Below are 24,901 nucleotides of genomic sequence, written 5' to 3'. Positions count from 1 at the left end.
GGTTCTGTGTATCTTTTTTTCCTGTTGCTTGTAATTTGCCGTTCACCAGTCATACTCGCAAATGTCTGTCTTTTCTGATCAAGGCATGAACTCGTTAATGGAAATGTTGTTGGAACTGTCAGAATCTTACTTGCGCTGATGAAACCTGACAGTTAACTTGTCTTTTTTACATGCGACAACAAGTGTACCATTAATTATACGTACTGATTAGCCAACTGTGAAAACTTCCCCATAGGCATTGGTCAAATTTAGTCTGTAGAAATTTTTTGATGTTCGTCCTAGGGTGAAGCTAGGCCTAGAGTAATCAAAATTTACCTGCATCCTGTCCTGGTTTGGGATGGTCACATCCCAGCTGTTTGCCCAGCTCATGAAAATCTTTGTTATTGCTTTATCTTTTGATACACATTTACAGATACACTTCGATTCACTTTTTTCGTGTTGGTTTGGCATTCTGCTAATTATAGTGATATTCACAAAGCAATCAAATCTAAACCAGTTCATTTCATAAGACTTGTAGAAAAAGTTACTGTTTAAGCTATGGATAGTGAAAATAATTGAAAACTATATGTTCCTTAAGTTTTTTTTTATGTGGGATATGATTTGACTACATGTTTAAATTCACTTTTTAAAATTTACCAGGAAGTAACTTATATTATCCTGTTATCTGAAGCCAAACAATGCCTTTACATTGAATGAGAATTTAGAATAGTTTTCTATCTGAAAACTGATTGGCACATCTTCAACTTGGCATGAGGCCACCTAGCTATTATTGTTTTGCAGTTGTCAAATGATATGGCCATCTAACTAACCTAACATAATAACATGTTTGAAATTAATGACTTAAGTATGATACTATAGTAAAGCTGGGTACTTGCATTGTCGTACACCAAATCCAACTTCGCTCCCTGTGAGTGCTGCACGACGTGACACCATCTGCTGATTGCCGATGGTAGTCTGAATTGATCGTCTATCAAATGATCCATTGCACTCATGGCGTTGCATTCTCCATAGAATCGCGACAACCTTCAAGCACAGCGAGTGCCCGGCTTAAGAGAAGGTGTGGTTGGTGGATAAGTGCTTGCCTTCTAATGCCAAAGTGCAGTTCCACTTTAGAAGTTGCTTTAAAAATATTTTTTTGTTTTTAAAAAATTTAAAAGTAATTAAGTGTGTTTTAAATGGGTGAAATTTCAATTGTTGCTTAAAAGATAAAAAGGTGCTTTTTACGTACTAGTTGGTAAAGAATATTTTCATCTTTTTGTTCTTGCAGATAAACAATTAGACGAATAGTAGCAATGTCAGTGGATGATATAGCAGAGATCCAGAATGATGTCGGAGACAAATACATTAACTGCCATCGCTACTCCCTACCAGCCACTACCAAACGGCGGGCTTGTCACACATGAATTAAAGGAAAAGACACGATTCGGGCTACCACAAAGTCCACAGTCGCTTCAAAATGGAGCCATTCTGAAGGCCAGGAAAGAAAACAACTCCAGTACTAAACTGTCTGCAAATGCTACAATGAAAAGCATGGAAGAAATGTCTGAACAGGATCTGGATTGCGAAACTCCCGGAGACGATTATGGTGTTGAGTCCAAGCGCGATGAAATTGTTAGTTGGGATGGAAGCGATGTAAGCGATATTGAAAACTTTGAAGGTGAAATAGTTTACAGACCTGATGGCTCTGCCTTTCTCACTGATAATTCTGAATTGCTTGAATACAACGAGAAACTCGCAGACAATGCATCTAAAGGCGAAAACGTTAATGAAAACCATACCTCTCGTCCCCCGATTGTAAATTCGTTACATATACCTGCTTACATGACAATGAGAAATTTTGCGCAGTTTGAGGCCGATTTGACAAAACAGTACTCTAATCCGGTGGTTCACAGTTTCCGTGTTTACGACATGCGACACAATGATGAGAACAATTGGGAAGAAAATGACAGTAGTGTAAAAACTAAAAGTGAATTATTCACCAAGAACACAAATAAAAATAACCAGCACGGTGAAACATTGGAAGGACATGGGAAACCAATTCTCATGTGCTTTTTATGTAAACTCTCGTTCGGTAATTCCAAATCATTCCTTACACACGCTACAAGTGAACATAGACTGGAACTGAATGAGAATGAGCGCAAAGTTATGGCACGGAAAAACCAGTCGGCCATTATACAAGGCCACGGAAAGGAAAAATCCCCACTTCTATCATTCCTAGAATTAAAGTCCACCGAAAACCCACCACCATGGATAAACAGCTCAAAGCCACATTCTGAAACCAACTTCTTTCCATCACTGTTCCCAATTCAAACAATGAACTACAAATATCCAACAACTACATGCACATCTACTAAAGTAGTAGAATCATCCTGTAATGATACATCACCTTCACACAAGTTTAAAGAGATGAATGAAAGACACAGTACTGAGAATGATAGTGACACAGAAATTGGAGATCGCTTGGAAAATGGCTCCTCACCTGGTGCTGATTCAAATCACAATACACCTGTGTGTAATTCAAATGAATCTGAAATAGAATCTACCCCATCTGAGTTCAACTCCTCAGACAGGACTTTACACAAACAAGTAGAAGAGTTATACGAAAAGGCAAAGGAAACCAGCCAAAATGTGTGTGACTTTAAGGTACCTACAAGCAATGCTAATGAATTCAGTGAAGCGGAAGGTGCAAGCGATGATAATAAAGATGGTGCTCAGCAACAATCAATGACAAGAGACATGCGACCCGACAGTTGTGAAGGAACTAGCAATTTTGTATTCACTGAGAGTCCCCTGTCTGTCACCTCAAATCCTGACTCCGATACACAATACCCATCAGAAGGTGATCATCATGTTGCCAACAGTAGTGTGGAGTGCCCAAAATGCGACATGGTATTAGGGTCTTCACGTTCTCTAGGAGGTCACATGACGATGATGCACTCAAGGAATTCCTGTAAAACATTGAAATGTCCAAAATGCAATTGGCATTATAAATACCAGCAGACATTAGAAGCACACATGAAAGAGAAACACCCGGAATCTGACAGCAAATGTGTTTACTGCGAGACCAATCAACCCCACCCACGCCTTTCCAGGGGTGAGACTTACACTTGTGGCTACAAGCCATACCGGTGCGACATCTGCAACTATTCAACTACCACAAAAGGCAATTTAAGTATTCACAATCAGTCTGACAAGCATCTGAACAATCTGAAGGAACTTCAAAATGGTGGGGAACACTTGTACCTCCAGACCAATATTGATGTCCCGGGAGGGACCAAACCAAAACCGAAGCAGACATGGCGCTGTGATGTTTGTGATTATGAAACAAATGTTGCCAGAAATTTACGCATTCATATGACAAGTGAAAAGCACATGCATAACATGCTGGCTATTCAACAGAATGTCTCTCAAATGCAACGAGAAATGACAAAATTTGGTCCATTCCAGTCTGAGGAGTCGGTATATGCTGCTTATATGACGCAGCAGTTGATGCCAATGATCTCACCAGATGGCACTGCGGTTGACATGCAGAACCTGATGGCTCAATATGCCTATGATCCAGCAGCTTATGCTGCATTGGTGAATGGAATGCAGATGATGCCACCTCAGCAGCAACAGGAAGAGTACATGGATGAATCAACATCAGAGAGTGATGATCCAACAAAGAACCGTCCTCTCTACCAGTACCATTGCTCTGTATGTAACAAATTTAGCACAGATGATTTAAAGGAACTGCAGTTACATCTGCAGCGTGACCGCAACCAGCCTTGTGAAGATCTTTGGCGCCTTGTTATTGGTGACCTACAGCAGTGCGTACTATGCAATTACAGCACGCATTTAAAAGCAAATTTCCAGCTGCATACAAAGACTGACAAGCATATGCAAAAGTTACAGCTGTTCAACCACATCCGAGAAGGTGGCAAGCAAAATGAATGGAGGCTAAAATATTTGAATGTTGGCAATCCCACCCAAGTTCGTTGCAATGCTTGTGATTTTTACACTTACAGTGTGGAAAAACTTGGAGCACATTCCCAGCCTGGTAACTATAGACATGAATCAAATATGAAAATGTTCAGAAGACTTCAGCAATTGAAGATAACTGTGAATTCAGATTCAAAGAGATTCCACTGTACTCTTTGTAATTATTCCACAAAGGGCAAGATGAATCTTATGCAGCATATCCAGTCAGTACAGCACCTAAGGAAGGAACAGGATACAGACGATGACAATTCACCAGCCATCACACCTCCATCACCATCATCTGCTGAAGGTGCATTGGATCTTTCAAAGAAAGACAAGCCATCACCAACTGGGATTGATTCAAAGGATTCTTCAGAAGAGAGTAACACAAGAAATCAGTCAGTCGAAGATGAAGAACACAACTCAAATACTAATCAGATATATAATTGCAGGTACTGCAAATATACCAGCATTGATCAGCAACGTATTACTGCACATGTTTTATCTCAACACAGCATCAAACCACCTGCTTTGCTACGTTGCCCTCTGTGCCAAGAAATCTGCACCAACAAGATTAATTTGGAGGTACATCTAATGGAGTCTCACAGCGTATCAAGAGAATGCATTCAACGTCTGATTTCATCGTTGGATTATAGTGAGTATGGAACAGGTGGCGGTTCAGTTATACCTCAATCTCAATCCCAATCCCAGTCACAAAAAGTAACCGAGACAGGAGTCACTGAAGTAGTAGAACGACCACCATCAAATTCAAGAGAATCTCCCTTTTCTGAGGATTCTGTAGATATTTACAGATGTCAGAAATGTCATCTAAAGTTTGCAAATATTGATGATCTTTATGCTCATCAGAATGATACATGTCCCTTGACTGAGCAGGACACACCAGGAGGCCCAGGCTTTCTTTGTTGGAAGAAAGGATGCAATCAGTATTTTAAAACAGCATCTGTTCTACAAATGCACTTTAAAGAGATTCATGCTAAGAAACACCAACTGCAGCAAAACTATAAATTCTACTGCAGTCAATGTAACCAGTCATTTCCAACAGAAGAGAGACTGGAGCTTCATGCTCAACAGCACTTGCTCAAAGAGGCCACCATCTGTAGCATCTGTCAACAGAACTTTCATACTTTTTCTGCTCTCCGTAAGCATCTAGAAAACGACCATCTGGAACTAAGCAAAGGAGACCTTCACAAATTTGTCAATGCTCTATCTGATTCAGAAAAGTTTTCAAACTCGGTGGAGGAAGCACAAGAAGCTGAGGCTGATGATGCTTCTCCAGAGTTGCCGAGCCACCATGGCTCTTCCTCAATTGACAGCATCTTTGCCAGTTGGAATGAAGAAGCAGAAAAGCCAACCGATGAAAGTTACACAGATGCCAATAAAAAGTTTAAATGTCATCGGTGTCACTATGGATTCAGACTTCAGAGTGAATTGTCTGCTCACAACAAGACTCTGCTTCATAGAAGAGGGGATAGAATACCATACACATTACCTGTTGTTGATAAATTCAACAACCCTAATCGACCATTCAAATGCGATGTCTGTAGGGAATCATTCACACAAAAGAGCATCCTGTTGGTTCATTTGAATTCAGTGTCTCATTTACACAAATTAAATAAGACATTGAGCAATGAATCAGAAGCAGAACCTATTGCTGAACTAAAGGATGAAAAGCCTTTTAAATGTGAAATCTGCAAAGTGGCTTACAGTCAGTCTACCACATTAGATATCCATATGCGGTCAGTTCTCCATAAAAGAAACACTGCAAAACATGCTGAAAGTAAAGCATCAGTAAACAACAATGAGCAGACTAAAAGCCCTACAATGTCTACTGCTGAGCCGCCACAGCAACAACATCAACCTTCTCTTGCAGAGAAAGCAATGGAAAAAATAGATGAAAAGCTGGAAGCTGAACGAGAGAAAATGAAAGAGGCTGATGTGAAGGTGGAACAACTATGTGATCAGGAGTTACATCAACAGCATCATAAGTTACAGCAACTGCATCTGCAATCAGCAAAGGATGATCTAAGGGGTGCCAGCATGGCACACTTTGCTGATGCACAAGCTCAGGCCCAAGCAATGGCCAACATGGCTGCTGCTATGATGCTGCATAATCCTATGTTGCCACAACAGAATCTGTATTGCTGTGACAAATGTACATCTGTGTTTGTCAGTCAAGAAGATTTACTGAAGCATCAACAGATGAGTTGCTATGCTGTTGATGAACCAGAACCTTTGTCTCCTTCCCAGCTTAGCCAGAAGATGATGGATCCAACACTGATGCTTAGACGGAGACGTTCAGCTATTCAAAGGCGTCTCCTAGAAGGTTATGGGTATGATCTAGTTCAGCAGTTTAATGAATCAGCACAGGGCTTACCAGCAAGCATTGCTGAGAAGGATAAATTTTCTTGTTTGGACTGCAAGAAAGAATTCTCTAGTATTTGGGTTTACAAGGCTCATGTAGAAGAAGTCCATAGGAGCTTATTGCCTAGTGATGATGTAGAAATGTATTCACAAGATTATAGAACGGAAGAATTTGCAATGGCACTTGCAGCTGAAAATGAGTCCAAGCCAAAAGCAGAACCAACATCCGTGAAGCAAGAGAAAGACATTGATAAACCAACCGGAACTGGTCAACCCTTACCGGGAATTACTCCCCAGCAGCTGAATTCAAAAGACCAGATCTTACAGAAGCAAGGATCACAATCCCAGCAGGAACAATCACAACATTTACAAGCTCAGATGACCGCTCAGGCACTATCAGCCCAGGCTATGGCTTCACAGCAGTTGTTTATGGCCAATTCATTCCCCTTTGGCATGGTGCCTCCAATGCAAGCCATGCTTCCTGGAGTACAGGCGGTATACCCTGTACCTGCCATGCCTCATATGCAACCAATACAATACCTTGATCCAAACTACATGCAGAAGTCTCCAAAACGAGCACGGACACGCATCAGCGATGATCAACTTAAAATTTTGCGTGCTTACTTTGACATTAATAACTCTCCAAGTGAGGAGCAGATTCAAGAGATGTCACAGAAATCTTGTTTGCCTCACAAAGTTATCAAACACTGGTTTAGAAATACGCTGTTCAAAGAGAGACAACGGAATAAAGATTCTCCATACAACTTTAACAATCCTCCAACCACATCTCTGCTAGAACCACCTGAATCACCGGTTATCAAACAGGAAAGCATGAAGCCACTAGCCCTTACAACAGCAGATTTGATACCTTCATCATCTTATGCACCAAGAAGTATGTCAATAAAGAGGCCATCAGAATCTTCTGTTTCGTTTGCCCCACCTCATGCATCAAGATCGGCCATTCTCTCATCAACTACCTCAGAAATCAGTATGAGTCCAGCTACCTCTCCTACTTTGATGTCACCTATACTCTCATCACCACCCTTCACATCACCTCTAACATCACCATGTGCTGCCACTGGCTCAGCACCTCAGAGCCCAAGTCACAGTTCTAAAAGGGCAGGGCGTACAAGATTCACTGATTACCAAGTGAAAGTCTTGCAGGATTTTTTTGAGTCAAATGCCTACCCGAAGGATGATGATCTGGAACACATGTCAAGGATGCTGAATCTGAGCCCAAGGGTGATCGTGGTCTGGTTTCAAAATGCAAGACAGAAAGCTAGAAAGGTGTTCGAGAACCAACCAGCACCTGAAGGTGATGGGGATGGAGATGGAGTAAGATATAAAAGAACCCCTGGTTTGAATTACCAATGTAATAAATGCTTCTTGGTATTCCAGAGATTCTACGAACTAATTCGTCATCAGAAATCCCAGTGCTTCAAAGAGGACAGTGGAATGGAATCGGCTTCAGAGAGCAGCCCATCTGGTCAGGAGATCCCAATCAATAAGTATTCAAATAAGAGACATGCTTCAACATCCAGTGTAGCCTCAGACTTGCCTACTCCTAAAGAGAAGCAGCCAAAACTGAATGCTGAATCTAGAGATGGTAAAGTTGGTAGAGATAGTAGCGATGGTAGAGATAGGGATGGTAGAGATAGAGAGAGTAGAGACACCAGAGAGAGCAGAGACACCAGAGAGAGCAGAGACACTGTCAAATCTGAAGAGAAGAGCAGCAGAAGCTCATCATCTGGACCTGTAGTGCACTACCAGTGTGAGAAGTGCAGTATGGTCTTCCCACACTTTGAACAATGGCAAGAACATCAACAGGTTCATATGATGGGCATGAATTTATTTGGTGGATACATGCAACCTCAGATGCCTTACAACATGATGTACATGCCTTATGAACAGGGTATGACTCCTGAGCAATACTTCAACTACATCACTGGTAAAGAATTGGCTGCAAAGTCACCATCTAAGAGGAAACATTCAGAGGCCAGTGATGAAGCATCTGGTTCGACATCTTCTGACCCATCAACAGAAATGAACACCAGCTCGGCAGATCAACCACGAGACAAACGTCTGAGAACTACTATCTCAGCTGCTCAACTTGATGTGTTGTACAACAAATATCAGGAAGATAGTAACCCTACAAGGCGTATGTTGGATATGATATCTAAGGAGGTTGGCTTGAAAAAGAGAGTTGTACAAGTATGGTTTCAAAACACCAGGGCTAGAGAACGCAAAGGCCAATTCCGTATGAGTGCACCAAATAACATCCACAGACGTTGCCCATTCTGCAAGGCACTGTTTAAATTAAAGAGTGCACTTGAAGGCCATATAAAAATACACCACAGTGACCAACAACTAACACCAGGAGCTATTGACAGCATTCTAGCACAGTCACCATCTCAAGTTAGCCCAGGGCCTATCATTGATAATGAACAGGCTATGAATTTATGCATGAACAAATCTGTGAACCGTGATGGAGACATATCGGATGAATGCAGCAAGTATGACATTAGTAAAGTCAAGAGCGAATGTATTTCTCTTGGCAGCAGCAAGTATGAAAGCTTGGATGTGAAAACTAATGGTTCTGTTGAAGTGGATGAGGATATAGAATCCAATATAGATGATGATGACTTGGCTACAATTGGAACCAAGGATTCAGACCTCATGTCACCAGTTGGAAGCATGCTCGGAGATGAGATTGTTGAAACGGCACTTTCAGAGACTGGTTCTGTCGGACCGAGTGAGGATTCTATTAGTATGGCAGATGAATCAGATAGTCAGAAATCAAAAGATTTTACCAAGCGGTATCGGACACAGATCGGTCCATCACAGTTGAAAGTTTTGAAGCATTGCTATGGTGACTACCGCACCCCAACAATGCATGAATGCGAGTTGCTGGGACGCGAGATTGGTTTACCTAAACGTGTAGTTCAAGTGTGGTTCCAGAATGCAAGAGCAAAAGAGAAGAAAATCAAAACTAATTTCACCAAACAGATTGGACTGATGAGCTCTGGAGAAAATGAAGAAGGAAGCTGTAGGCTGTGTAATGTGAATTACTCATTGAATATGTCGGTCAGAGATCACATCTTTACCGAGATGCATATTCGTAACATTCGAAGAAAGGTTGGCAAAGATATACCAGAAACAGACACGTATACTGGTGAAGGCTCCCTAGTTGATCATGCATCTGCACAGAGTATGATGGCAAACCAAGCTGCTTTGATGCAACAGAGTATGCTGTCACCAATGGCAGCAGCTCAGATGCAAGCAATGCAGCAAGCGATGTCTGCCCAGATGTCTGCCCAGATGATGTCTCCACAGCTACAACAACAGATGCTCCGTGCTGCACAAAATGAGGCTGTTGGCAAGATCAAGAAGGAGAGTGGAGTTGATGAGAAAGGTGAAGCCAGAAGCCCAAGTGCCTCCTCCTCTGCCTCTAGTGGAGCAGCTGCTGTTGCAGCACAGATGAACATGGCAGTCGCTAGAAATGATGCAGCTCTTGTACAGTACCTCTATGGAACCTTCGCACCATACTATGCACAAATGCCGTTCATGTATCCAGCCATGTATGCTATGGGTGGTAATGAGGCTTTCTATCCTTACGACCCGTCAACAATGCAAGGTGCCATCCCTCCTCAGTTGCTTCAGTCATATGGTGGCCTAGCCGCTGCTCAGGAAAACCAAACCTCATCCCCAAAGCCTGAAAAAGCTCCTAGTAAAGCTCCTTCATCCACCTCCTCTCCATCATCATCATCGACATCATCAAAGCAGGAGACAAAATTTTCCAAGGACAAAGAAGGATTAATTCTTCGACCAAAATCTTCAACTAACCGGTATCTTTGCAAGAAATGTGAGCGTGTGTTTACGGACCGGGATTCAGTCACTTCCCACCAAGTGACTGCATGTTATATGGGTCAAGTGGTAAACATAGAGCAGACTGTTGAAAAGCTGCCGTCCAACCGTTTTCTATGCCAGGCATGTCCTCGAGAGGCTTTAATAACAGAAGAGGATGCGATGAAACATTTGGAGAGCAGTAAACATAGGAACCAAGTTGAACAACACCTAAAGACCAAGACATCAAATTCTACCAAAAAGGATGATTGAAGTATTCTTAAGGACATTCAGATAGAAAATTGAACATTTCCATGTAGAAAAAACTGACCAAAATTCAGTAAGCATGATCAGATGGAGCAACCATGTTTGTCTTTAGAGAGAAGCCATGTTTGTCATGGAAATGAAGTGTTGTCAAAATTTTGAAGAGAGATGCATTAAGGGACTGATTGCAATTAAAATGAAAGCGAAAAGTGATTCTAATAGTCATGTATATGTTTTAGCTGCAAGACTTTATTATCAATATGCAAACAGTCTGTATAAGGATATCAGATCAATTTTTTTCTGTTGAGTAATTATAAGAAATATGTCATACCCATCAGAGATTTAATAACGGATTTATATCATTGTGGATATGCGCTTGTACTGTAATTATATTATATTTTTTTGAAAAATTTTATTCTGTGGTGCTGCTGATGGGTTTTTAGTATAATCTCGATAGATAGAAGAAATATTCATAAAAAATGTATAATTATTTCTCTGCGTTTAATATTTCCAGTAAATTTGGAATACATTTCCCCGGTATAGTATGAGCTTATATATTGCGATATTAATGAAATGAAATTAAGGTTCTTTTTTACATAGATACCTTCTGCTTGGATTTTAAGTGTGTTCGATTGTTATGTTAATAATAATAATATTGTCAGCATGGCTTATATTTTAATATATAATGCGAATATTTTAAAGTTTTTGTTGATAAATTACTATAGTATCACATGAGGTGATCGCGTGATTCAGTGCGATTTATTTGTTCAGTTTACCCGCAAATCATTGTTCAAAATCGAAAGATTTTTACAAAGGGTAGAACAATCATGAAGAGTAACGTGATGTTACGTTGCAAGACATAGAATATATTTCTTGGCTGAAATTTCAATTATTAATCATGTCCATAGTCGTTGTCAACTGACGAGTGAAGCGACATTTTTAAATCTGCCCTCTATTAGTCTATTCCATGTAATTAACATTCATCTTAAGGTTGATTTGTGTACAAACTTAAGAGGGTGCTCTGTTTATGCATTTGTTTAGCTGTCTCACGAAGACGCTAAACTCCCTTGATGTTAGGCTGAAAAGATATTTTAATTTTTTTTTTTATAATCTGCATGAATTTTAAATAATTTTATCACCTTTGTTTAAATTTGTTTTTTAATTTTGTATGTTTTCTTTTCATATTGACATAGATTCTATAACCATATTAATTTTTTTAAATTTTATTTTGTATTAAAGTGTAGTAGCAAATTTATAGAATAGAGAATTTAATGCTTTGACATATGTTAATGCTATTAAATAGGGAGATATATTTTGCTAGTTTGAAGGCTACCTTCTGTAAATCATTTATATAATCAATTTATCAATAAGATATTCATTTTGTTATTTTATAACCCGCAGTGTATTTTAAATTTTAGTACTTTGCATGCTATGCTTATTGCTACCTTGAATATTCAAATGACCATATGAAGGTCATGATTGGTGAATCTTTCCTTAGATAATACATATTCATGACCAATAATGAGTACTACTAGTCTGTGATTGGTCAATTGCGAAATGAAATGATGTAATGCTGCGGCCATTTTGTGATGTTTTTAGCTTATGTACTGTACTTCACTGTATCCCTTAGCTTGTGCTGCATATTATTTTGTATACTGTTTGTGTATTAATTGTTTTATTGCTTAGGGAATCAACAAATAGAGTCAGAAAAAATATGTATGTGATTATTCTCAAGTCTGCTAAAAGCAAAAAAAAGTCGAATGTAGCTTTTTAATACATGTAAGAGTGTTGCAAACTATAATGGAGCTCATAAATCTTTTTATAAGTAAATGAAGAAACCGACATGATGTCAACAAAAAAATGATAATAATAATAATTACTGTGTGATTAAACTATATGATAATAGTAGATTTGAAAACAATTGAGTAAGTGGTGTATATATTATAAGCTCCATGAACATCCTGGTTAGTAAGAATTCTGGGTAAAAAATCTGTAATATATACGCACATGTGATGGGTCTATAGCCTATAAACAGACAAGACCATATTAGTATGCTACTTTGAATATCTTGATTATCAACCATGTTTTACCGGTTCCTTATGTTCATGACACTCAATCAAATTATATGTAATGGGTCATGTGATATCAAAGGTATGTTTAAGTGTTTTTATAGGTTCACCTCTTAAGAAATGAAGACCAGTGATTTTGTTTTCCTAATAGCAATTTGTATGCATATTTCATTTTATAAATCGTTATTTTTCCATAGTTTTATTTCTCCGATTTTTAATTTCAAAATTATTCTTGTATATTCAGTTTTATACATCCTGATAGTTTCTACCTTCTGACCAAATTGGTGTACGAAGTTTACATATGAGTGCTTGTGAGGGCGCTATTTAATCGGGTGCATTCTTACTCATTTTTTTTGTCATGTTTGTATGTGCGTTTGTGTTGAATTGTCTCTAGTAGGCATCCGTACTACGTGTGCCGTTGTAGCGGTACAAAACCCTTGTTAATTCTCACTTTAGTGGTAGACATGCCAAACCCCTTTATATAAATGGTCATGTTATTAAAACGTCATACATTCAATGACAAGAAACTAGTTAATTGTACCTTTCTTTTTTGTGTGTGCAGAGTATTTGCAAGAACAATTGCGGTTATAAACTGACCAATGGCTGACAAGTCTAGTGGTCAGGATAATGGGCAGCTAAAAAGGTAGTATAAGAGATCTAGTATGCAGGGCCTCTAAAGTAATAATGATCACTTCTTTTCAACACAGGATTTCAAGACAGTTGTCATCAATGCATAGTAAAAACACTGAAATTAAGTAAATTTGAACATCAATATATATTTTCTGCTAGAAATCAATCTTACAAACTATACAATAATAGCAATGTAATTGCTTAAGTCACAATTGGGTTTGCTTGTTAAGGGGGTTTGCTGAAAGAGGGGTTCGGTTGAACCCCAGGAACCTGCCTGCCTGATACAATTCGCTAGTGTGTGTGTGTGTGTACAAAATTTAGACAAGCAGAAATACTGTATGTTCGATTGTGCAGATATGATTTTTTGGGTGAAAAGTGAAATAAAATGGTGCCAATTATTTAAAAGGACTATCAACACAGAAATGTATACACTACAAGTACAGTATTGTCAAAGAATTAAAGGAACAATGAAATTGCAGAATAATAGTGCTGTAATGTTTATGGATACAATAACAACACAGACTGAAGATTCTATAAGAGAATATTAAAAAAGACAGTATCAAAAAATGATGACAACACAGACAACGATGTTACAATTTATACAATATCAACCTAGAATGAATGATGAACCTGTAAAAGTGAACATTTAAAAAGACACTACAGTATTAAAACGAAGATGTAACCTTGGAGGTTCTGCTACAATTGAATTTTTTTTTAAATATCAAAACAGGAAGAATAATGTTACACTGTGCAACTAAAAGAGGCAATATACCAACAGAGAATTCAATGACACTACATGTGAAACATTTAAAAGTAAAATTTCAGATTAGTGATATGTCTACAAGTTCAACATTTAAAGGACAATATTAACAGAGAAATTGACACTACAATTGTAACAGTCAGCTGTTCAAAAGGAGTCGGTGGTGTTGGCTTGTACGGTCCAAGTGGAAATAATAAACCAGTTGCCTTATCAATAGATCCCAGTTGCCAACAGTGGTGGCACCAGGGGTTTTCCATCTGGGGGAGGGGGTAAGTTGTCCAACAGGAGGTCTTCGGAGCTGCAATGGAGATCAGGGGGATAAGCCCTTGCTGCCCAGAAAAACTGATAATTTTAACCTGTTCTGAGACCGGTACAGTAATATGCTACAAAAAAAAAAAAAAAGTTTTAATTCTAATGGGATATTTGGCCTGTCCAAAAGTCTCCACTAGCACCACCACTGGTTGCCAAGCAAAAGGAGCTACAATGATGCATTCAAGCCAATCTCACCCCATGGATATTGGATTGTTAGTTGTCTTTAGCTCATCTCAAACAAAGCCATTATGTAAGGATGTCTTTTTTTATCCTTCCGTCAGCTATAGCTTTTAGTATGACTGTCATATCTGCTATCAATCATATGCAACTTCCTGTCTACCCATATCATATTCATAATTGGCCTTAATGCTAGGCATATTCTTTAAAAGAGGCAGCCTATCATTTAAGCAGCCATCAACGAATGCTTCTTCTCGAGAATCAATTCTGAGTACACCCATATTTCATTACCGTCGAGATAACAGAAGAGATAGATATTACGGCATCTAAATGAAAACTTACGTACTGTCTTAAATTGATGCTCAATATAACAAGATATATTAGTAGCATACTAAAATCAATTTTGACTTACCCTATATTATATTATATTACATCGTTCAGCCAAAATTATCCTAATTGAAATTTTTAAGAAAAAGCCTTTTCGAGAATATCATCTCGTATAAAGATGCTCGGAACCAGGTCGTTACAATGATAAATGAAACAATCTTAAAACGTCAGCCAATTTTCGCCATAAAGAATATCTTCCTATAAATTGTTACACATTTTATCGCGCAAATGAAATTACTGATATTAGCTGTTTGAAATGTATGCTTTTTATTTTTCCTGGAAATCACGTACAAACAAGTGAAACAATTTTATGTATTATTTTTTTTAATCAGTTTATTTCATCTTCTGCATAAAATTATTATACACCCCTCTCTTAAACCCTTTGCATCCACACCCACAAAAAAAACCAAAAAAAAAACCACAAATATACACATAACATGCTTATGTTGAAAAGAGAAAGATAAAAATAAAATTATTGATTCATTGATATTTCTTTTCAAGGAAAGCACCTGTATTATGTATAGCCTTCTATTTATATGTGGGTTCCCCATCATTTTGAATACCCAACATCAGAGGATACTTCAGAAATAAAGGCAGTCAGCCAAAGTGATATGTGCTGGAGGGACAAGACCCATCTCATAAACCAGAGTTGACAAGCTTATAGATGACAGCTTCAAGGGAAAGAATAAGAATTGCATTCTAGGTATGTCTTGGACTATGTAACATTTAGAAGATGGTGAGAATGTAGGCCACCCTCATGTGATTTGATCCCATTTGGTCAGCAACAGTTCAGGAGGAATATGCAAGGAGTAGTGACAACCAAAATGTGAGTATGTGTTAAAATCTGCAAAGGGTATGCTTAAAAGTTGTCGAAAGGTAAGAAAAGTAGATTTACAAATGTAGGAATTGTAATATTTGTTTTAATGTAGGCCCCATTTATTTGCACCTTATCAACTCTCTTTGCCTTGCATCCTCCTATTTCCCATCTTCGTGTTATTAAACTACCAAATCTCTCATTAATTCCATAAAGCAAGTACTGTATAAGCTAAAATATATATAAAAAATAACATTTAAATAGTGTACTAGTTTTTCCAAATAAAAATCCAATTGAAGTCATCTGTGTCATTTTTGCAAGTGAAAACAAGTATTTTCATTAATGACGAAAAGTATTTACAAGCATTATTATTCAACATCTGATTTGCCATATTTTAGCCTAATTATATTTAATGAGGATAATCAATTTAGCAAAAATTTAGTTGGGATGTTGGCCTTTTCTAGATGGATGACTGTCTACTCCCCAGAAATGATGTGGTGCAATTTAGATTGTTAATGTTAAAATAATTCCACAGCACATTCATAAAAAAAATAATTGTTTTTAACAGGTCCTTCATAATAATTTTTAGAATGTCAGAAAATAATTTTACAGCGTCGAATATTATATTAAATTCATCAACTGCTTTGGAATTGCGTTCTGAAGATGCTTAAGTTTGAGCAAAAGGTAAGCGGATTACTGTACAAGATAATCGTTAATGAGTTGGAAATATAATGCATAGCTTACAGTTTATATATTTGTATAGTTCTCTACACTGTCAAGAGAATATTGCACAGAATTAAAGATTTGTTTCTGTTATTAAATTAATATTCAAATGTATACTGCCCCAACCCCAAAAAGAAAAGTAAATAAAATAAGTAAAAATCTAAAAATTGAAATAAAATTTTTGAAATGTTTATTTAAAACAACCTCATGTTATGAATTTTCAATAAATCACAGATTAAAACAAATCTGTTTTTAATTGTTTATAAATGTTTTACTACTAAAATCCTTAGAATTCTGTCTGACGGCCTAGTGTTTCTGACATGACAAAATACTCAAAAAAACAACTAAGCTGGAGAAAAAAATTACTGGTTCTGACTTTAAAAATTTGGTTAGCAAAAGCTATATTTTAAACAAGTGAAACCACAGGGTAAGTACCAAAGCTTTCCGACAACACAAGGCCTTCGTCAGCGGCAAGCAATTATTATATTGTTATATATATATTCTGTTCTATAAGTCATTAGAATGGCATCCTGTTATTGGCGTCATGTTGCTACATGTGCCAGCACAAAATTCTAATCAAGAAACTCAAATAAAGAAATCTGACATCTATGTCCCAAACGCTTGTTACATTTTTGCTGTACCTAGTTATAAATTATGTTTCATTAAACCCAGCAATTTGACCAGGCCTTTAGACACAATGACTGCGTTTGGTGAACCTAGGTGAGAATGGGTATGCAGTCTTATGGACGTCTGTAACTGCAAACCCTTGATAAAGTATGTACTGTTAGTATGCATATTTAGCTCACTTGCTTTCATGCAGAACTTAATCACAGCTAATCAGTGTACGACAAGGACCTGGATGTTTCATTTCAATAGGGATTAATGCAGATGCAGTATAAATTTTGACTTTAATTTTGAGAGAAATTATTTTTTTGATTGATTGTGGTCATTTAAAAATGTGAGGTCTGTAGTTGTATGGTATGAGAATGATGATAATGATGTTATTGATTATTATGATAATAACAATGATTATTTGATGGTGATTATTATACGGATAGTAATAATAATAATAATGTTATTAAGAATATCAAGTTTCTTCAATATTATTACTGTAATACTAATAATAAGAATGATAATTTATTATTATTGTTTTCATTAATTTAATAATTTATTTTATAATGGAAAACTTTCACCAAGAAGTAATTACCGTGATTTAATATTTCTTTAAATTTTCAGGGGTACTGTAAGTCGGACAGCTTGATGGTTAAGCCTTGTTTTCTATTACATTTATCTGACTCAACAAATTACATTAAAGGATTTAAGTTGTTCTAGGCATTGAAACTGGGTTGCTTGTACAAACCAACTGCCAGCATCTTTAAATACAAAACTCTCTGATGAAATGTGATGGGGAAAGAATCAAGTTTGCATAATTTAACTCTAATTCAGCATTAATGAAAAGTGGGGGTATTTCAACAAGACATTGATTTACCTAGAAAATAATTTTTAAAATGTTGTCTAGCCTACTGTGCTTTTTTATATTGTTGCCTTGAAGACTTCAAAATGTATTTATATTTGGTCCATAAACCTATCTTAGATTATAGTCTTAGTGTATTTTTTCTGTTATTTTTTCAAGGATTTTTGCATATAATGTACTGTAGCTAACGTCTCTCTCCAAAAAGCTCAGATTGAAACAATTATTTGTTTCTAAAAACGATAATTTAACCTTTCAAAGTAATACAAGGAGATTAAATTTTATTTTTGTTGTTTTTTTGGGGTTTTTTTTGTGATATCTCTTTTGACAACTACAATCAATCATAATTATCATCATCATTACCATTATTTTCATCATATTGATCTACATCTTAAAATTTGTCATCACCATCATCATCATCATCCTATTTTTCTTCATTATAATTATAATTAGCATTATCTTTAACATTTTCATTTTGTTAATCTTAAAATATAGAGTTTTAGGCATGCCGAAAAGGCACTATCTAAAATCAAGACTGTTCGTCCTGAAATAAACAAAAAAATACCTTCATTGCCATCATTATTATCACCATTTTCTTTCTCATCATCATTGTCATTAATATTAATATCATCTTCATTATCATCATTATCACCATCTTCATTATCATTATGGTCACTCATCCTTAACACCATCTTTATCATTTTCACTCTCATTATTTTCATCATTATTAATAATTATGACCACTGTTATCACCATTTTGCTGTCCGATTCAAATCAGTTTTCAACAAATATACTTTAAATTCAGTACAGCAATCGACTGATTCAGATGATAGAATTTTTTTTTTACAATATGTGCTTGTTGACGGGCCGTGGATCTACGATGATCAGTTCTGACACGACTTTCGTCGTTAAGAATTGAATTACATATTTTGCCATCTCATGATAACATTCTTATTGTCATTTCGAATGAATTACCAAACTTGGCACTAAATGATCGTATAAAACTATGTAATAAAAAATAAAAAAGCAGAACTCATAAGATATGATAAGATACAGACCCATATCATCCAAAAAAGATAACATTCAGAGAGAATGAAAGATATTTTATAAAATAACTATGATGTGTCATACTAAATTGACATAATTATATTTAAAAAAATTAAATAATAAGAAAAAAAAAATCTAAATATATTTTATTACATTTTTAGATAATAGTTCATTTAATTCTTTATGTATAATACATTTGAAAACAATTCCCAAAATTTCCCAGTGCCTTTGTACCTTCTTCCCATGTGTTTTGATGTTGGTAAATGTAAGAGTATTCCGAAGTTTACTGTATTTGACCCCGTAACAAAGATAACAAATTATTTCTGATTTAAAAAGTTCTGTTTCACCTAGACCTAATAGTTTCTTTATTTTCATTCCCGTATTTCTTGAACCACCATTAAGTATTTTTTAATTTTTTTTTTTTTTTTTTTTTTTTTTTTTTTTTTTTAGTATTTTTTAATTTTTTTTTTTTTTTTTTTTTGAGTCAAACATCAAATCTAGTTTTCTCTTAGGTTATCACAAGGTTGAACTCAAACTTCTTGGAAAGCTACTGCATTTGGAATTACCTACATTAGTATTTCAATCAGCTTTCTGAGCCAATATTTCTGTGACAGAAATTACCTCCTGCCAACTCTACAAATCCAAATAACCTGTGGATTATCAAAATCTTACTATTTGTTTTCCTGCTTTAAATAAGTTTTCATTGATAAAAAAAAAAAATCTGATTTGTAGATTAGCTAAGCATGTTCTCATGTTCCATTGTATTTGTGTTCTCAGTGACTGACGGTAAACATTTTCCCCAAAATTAAAGTGAAATTTGAATAAGTTCAAAGGATAATTAAAGTGCACATACTGTCTACAGTGTGTGATATAAGTTGCATGCATGTACGTAACAGCCACTAGCCTAGCATATTTTCCATTGTGTTTGTGTTCTTGGTGACCAGACCTAGTTAACAAGAAATAGTAAACAAACTGTAAAGATTTTGCCAAATTCAAAGTGAAACTTGCATTATAGTTCAAAGGATAATGAAAATGTATATAAATTGTGTGTTACACATGATGCACTAAACAACCAATCAGATTGAATGATTCAGGTTGTTTACTTATTTTTGATATACATCATTATGAATTCAGATTGATATTCTCAATGATCTCAAATTAGAAATTATAACCATCATGTTTGTCATGATAGGTGTCTGTTGTTTCAATCCTAATTGTATTTTTTATTGTTGGATGCAGTGGTGGAACCAGCAAGTTCCCGACACGGGGTCCGACATGTCCGACGGGAGGGTATGAACCAAGGGGCCGACGAAGCCACGGTTGATGACCCGGAATAAAAAATCCCTGGAAGGGTTCACTGGGAGAATTTTTATGGCTTAGCGTGGTCCAAAATCTGCTTTATAGACCACAATATTAGGGATTGGCTATCAAAATAACGTTATTTGGATAGGCAAATTATTATTATTTTAATTTTGATCCGACAACATAGTTGTGTGTTGTCGGACGACAGGTGGTCCAGGCCTGTCCGACGGGGGGTGGGGGAGGAATGCCCTTCGTCCCCGCTCTGAACCACTACTGGTTGAATGGAAAGGACTTTGCCTACAGCCCTGTACAGACTATCAAATTTTATTTTATAAAAACATGTGACATGCCTAAATATGGTCATGATGACATCACATCATGACCATATATAGGCACATCATGACTATATATGGTCATGATGACATCACATCATATATGGGTTATGACTATGTATGGGCATGCAACAGTTTTTGATCAAAGAAAATTAGATATTCTGGACTAAGCTCATGTGAACTAAATCTCTGTGATTAAAGCCAGCAAACCACTCACTCTGTGTCACGTGTGAAATAAATAACGTGTATAAAACTATAATTGAGCTGCTTAATGTTTTAAATTTGCGTTTTCTATATTTTATGACAATATTATCGTATCTTAGCATTAGTTGTTGAAATGACCAATACAGCATTAGTCTTTATTTCTAAAGTTAATCCCATAATCTGAAGATGAATAGAAAATAAAGAAATAACCCGTTTAGAATTAATTTTAATTCATACATGAAATGTATTTTAAACTAAATAATGATATATATACAATAAAAAAATTAGATCTTTTGATAAAACTCAAGGGAAAAACCAGGTTGGTTTATATTTTTTTTGTTTTAAACGATCTGGATTTAGACATCAATGGTAAGAATTAAAGATGATGTCAGGTAATAGATGATGTTGCCATGGTGATGATGGATGGTTTGCGTTTCGTGTCATGTGACATATTTCACACTATCATCGATAATTGGATGAGAAAGTTTGGACATGATGCCAATATGTTCTCTTCTTCAACAGCTCTAACTAAGTATATTAATCCGCCACTACTTGGTCAATTTTTGATGTCCATCTTAAAGAACACTAGAGGGCGCTATAAACCAAAGTCTTAATACAGATAGTATCTGAACTATGAAAGTTTGCCTTGTCAAACTTATACAGAGAAATTTCAGTGGACATGGGACACCTTATAATGATTAAACAGCACTAAACTAATGCAAGTCTTGCTTCTGTTAATTTTGATCACCAATGTACAATATAAGATTAATATTTATTATTAATTAATTATCATTATTATTACAGTTTTTCATCCAATTCGACACCATGTTGTGACCTCAAAATCTGGAGTGGTCTCGCGGTTCCATCTCCAATTAGAGGGTTAGCTTTGTGTCAAAAGTTTGAAGATTTTTATTTGGAATTAGAAGGGTTTCAAATTGGAGAGTGCACTGTAGTATTATTATCATTATTATATATTCAAGAAAATGGTAAAGATATTTACAAAGCAAACAGACAAAAAGGGGTTTTCTACTGACCAATGGTTTCTAGAAGTGAAGGACTTTCTATGGAATGAAAAAACAGGGCCTGTAAATCAAAGCCATTATGTCCAAAAGAATGGTTCTTAGACACCGACTCAATAATGTGCTGAAACTCCAACGTTCTCATTCAATAGCCTTCAGCTGCGACCTGGTAACAGTCTAAATTTACGACTAAGTTACAACTTTCTACTTATTTCATCAGTTAGAGAATACCAGGCAAATTTTTGAGTTAAGAAATTATTTAGCAGTCAAAAGATGGAGGGGTTTATTCATGTCTTATTCGAGAGCAGTGCATAGCGATCATCCTTATTATCAGCATCACCGTTATCACCATCTTCATCATCTTCTGCTTCCTTATCATCATCCTTTTTATCTTCTTCCCCTTCATCAACATCGCTATCATCCAGGAGCTGATCCGGACTGATCCGGAGATGTCCGAAAGGGTGGGGGGGGGGCGAATGTGGGGCCGATTGAGATAATTAACACATTAGGGGACAAAATTTTTGCATTCTAAACACCCGAAAATAACCTCTGAGGTGTTTTGGGGGATCATTTTTTCTTTTTCTTTCTTTTTTTCCCCTTTTTTTCACTTTCCAAAAAGGGGGGGGGGGCCCTAAATCCACCCCTGTCATCATCATAAACACCATCATTTTAATTATATTATTATAAAAACAAAGTGGGATCCTCTGTGTAATTTTCTCAGTGAAACTAGAACAGGCCGTACCGTGATATTACGCTATAACAGAACAAACGCATCATCAGATCTATTTAACATCGCCTTTTGTACTGAAGCTTTATTTTAACATGGGAAAGCTTGTTTCAACAAAAGTTGTTCTTTTACAAATCAATGTGGCAAAGAAACAAAAAATTAAAAAGATTTTATTAATGAATTAGACAGCAAGTAAGAACAAAATTTCTAAAATACATATCCTTACACCAACTTCCTACAGAAGCCATATGCAGAAAATGTTTAAATGAATGTACCAGATGACTGCATGCCATTAGTAAATAACAACGTCTAAACTAGTTTTTTTCTAATGTTGATGTTAAAATGGCCGTTAATATCTGCAATAACCATTTGAAATGAGCAACTCCCCTTTTGATAGGTTTTTAATGACCCATCGTAATGCTTTAAATCCATCTTCTTGCAAGTAAATGATTAGGCTGGAATTGCCATTTGGTAATACTTCTTATCACATCAAAACCTCCTGAGTTATTTGCACCGGCCAATGATGTGCAAGTATTAGACAATTTTAAAGTGGTTGGTTTGTATTATTTCACTTGTGGTGCAACCATGCAATCCAATAATGATCATATACATAACTCATCACTTCCAATTGATAACGACGTAGTCAGGATAATTAAATTTTTTGCAAGCATAGGATGAATATGGGCTTGAAATTAACCATGGTATGCACTTGCGGAGAATCACTTTAAAGATTGCTTTTCTTGCCAACCCAATAACAACTGTAGCAGTTACTACATAGGGTTTAATATAGCAAACTATGATAATATAAGAAACTTGATATTCAGTTTTCCACTTGTGGTGCGACCATGCAATTCTAAAATAATCATATAGAAAACTCACCACTTCTAATTGATAATGTGAGGTCAGGATTTTGAATTTTCTACAAGCATCGGATGAATATGTTCTTGAAATTAACCATGATATGAACTTACAGAGCACCACTTTAAAGATTTGCTTTTCTTGCCAACCCAATAACAACTGTAGCAGTCATTACTTAAGTTTAGGGTAGCATACTATGATAATATAAGAAACACGATATTGAGAAAGACTCGCAACAAATATGCCAGAACCTGTTTCGGCTCGACAACATATGCCAGAATATTTGAAAGCCTGATAAAATTGTTATTAAGCAAAGATGTGTAACCTTGTAGCGTCATTCTAATTATAAACACAGCTCCCGTAATAATCAAAAATAACTTGTGTAATTACTGTCGAACCCAAAAAAATTCTTTATTTTAATTCTAAACTGATGAGTAATAGTTTCACACCACTGTCTATCAAAATATAATCACGATTACAATAATTATAGCAACATAATATAATCATATTTGCTATGGAATAGTAATTATAATAATTGTAAATTTATAATAATATTGATACATTTATAGTATTGATCAATTTATAATAATATTGATAATCATTTTCAGCATTAGTTATAGCATTATTAATATTACTATAAAAAATACAATTGTATCTATTATTGTAACATGATAATAGTTATTGTTATTATTGTCCTTATCATTATTATCGTTATCACCATTTATTAATATAACTGTTATAAATATTACTATAAATAATACTTTTCTATTAGCATAATATTATTTGTAATATCATTATCATTGGTATGATTGTTATCATCATCTCTATCATCATATTAATAATAGCCATCTTCCATCATCATCATCATCTGCCTTATTAACCATCGTCATCATCATATTCACCACCAACATCAACATACTTCATCATCAACATTATCATCATCATCATTAACATCATCATCATCACCATCATTATCATTCCTCATCTATTATCCACTTGAAAGCAATTTTAAATTCCTTGAGATTCTGATTATTGTGTCAATGATCAAATGGACAATTCGTTAATAACTAAATCTTACGCAATTATCTGCCATGACATCTCAAATGATTTATTGATTCAGTAATCAATTTTATCAGAAATTATATGGGAGAGAGAGAAATAGAAGGTATGTCATTTTAAAGTAGTTTCACTGCACAGCACAAATTGTACTGCCACCCAAAAAACAAAAAAAAAATCTCAAAAATTTAAATTAAAATTTGAATTGGACATTTAAAAAAACTACAGAAGTTATCAACTTTAAATAAATTACAGATTTAAAAAAAAAAAAGTTGTAAATGGCTTGCAGTTAATTTTACTATGGAAGTTTTAAAATTGCTGTAAGCCATACCTACAGGAATGGAAGGCCTAGCTAAACGTCTGTTAATTGGTAATGAGAATATTTTTCATTTTAATTTTTAAGTTGAATGCAAGAAACTTATTCAAATGTTTATATACAATTTAAATAAAATATAATGTGTAGGGAGATCGGACAAAAGTATTAGAAGGTGGAGTAATAGGTCTAAGTAAGTAACAAATAAAATAATTAGAGGATAGGTCGCAATGTTCATGTTCTGTTTTAAA

The 24,901-nt window shown here is 35.7% G+C and overlaps 1 protein-coding gene across 2 annotated transcripts in view; it reads left to right on the top strand.

Moving 5' to 3' along the window:
* The window catches only part of LOC117117169 (zinc finger homeobox protein 4-like), a 30,669-nt gene extending 17,621 nt beyond the window's left edge, over nucleotides 1–13,048 (top strand). For both annotated transcript variants that reach the window (XM_033261389.1, XM_033261390.1), the window contains one exon: nucleotides 1,268–13,048. In XM_033261389.1, coding sequence (XP_033117280.1) covers nucleotides 1,324–10,458 — 9,135 coding nt within the window. In that variant the 5' untranslated portion in view covers nucleotides 1,268–1,323 and the 3' untranslated portion in view covers nucleotides 10,459–13,048. The remainder of the gene's footprint in view (nucleotides 1–1,267) is intronic.
* Nucleotides 13,049–24,901: the final 11,853 nt, after the last annotated feature.

The sequence above is a fragment of the Anneissia japonica genome, unplaced genomic scaffold, assembly GCF_011630105.1.
Source record: "Anneissia japonica isolate Jap-2015-1 unplaced genomic scaffold, ASM1163010v1 scaffold287835_len3118868_cov185, whole genome shotgun sequence".
In the NCBI taxonomy this organism is placed as follows: domain Eukaryota; kingdom Metazoa; phylum Echinodermata; class Crinoidea; order Comatulida; family Comatulidae; genus Anneissia; species Anneissia japonica.
Note: the sequence above shows the minus strand (reverse complement) of the source record. Positions and strands in the feature narration are given on the sequence as shown.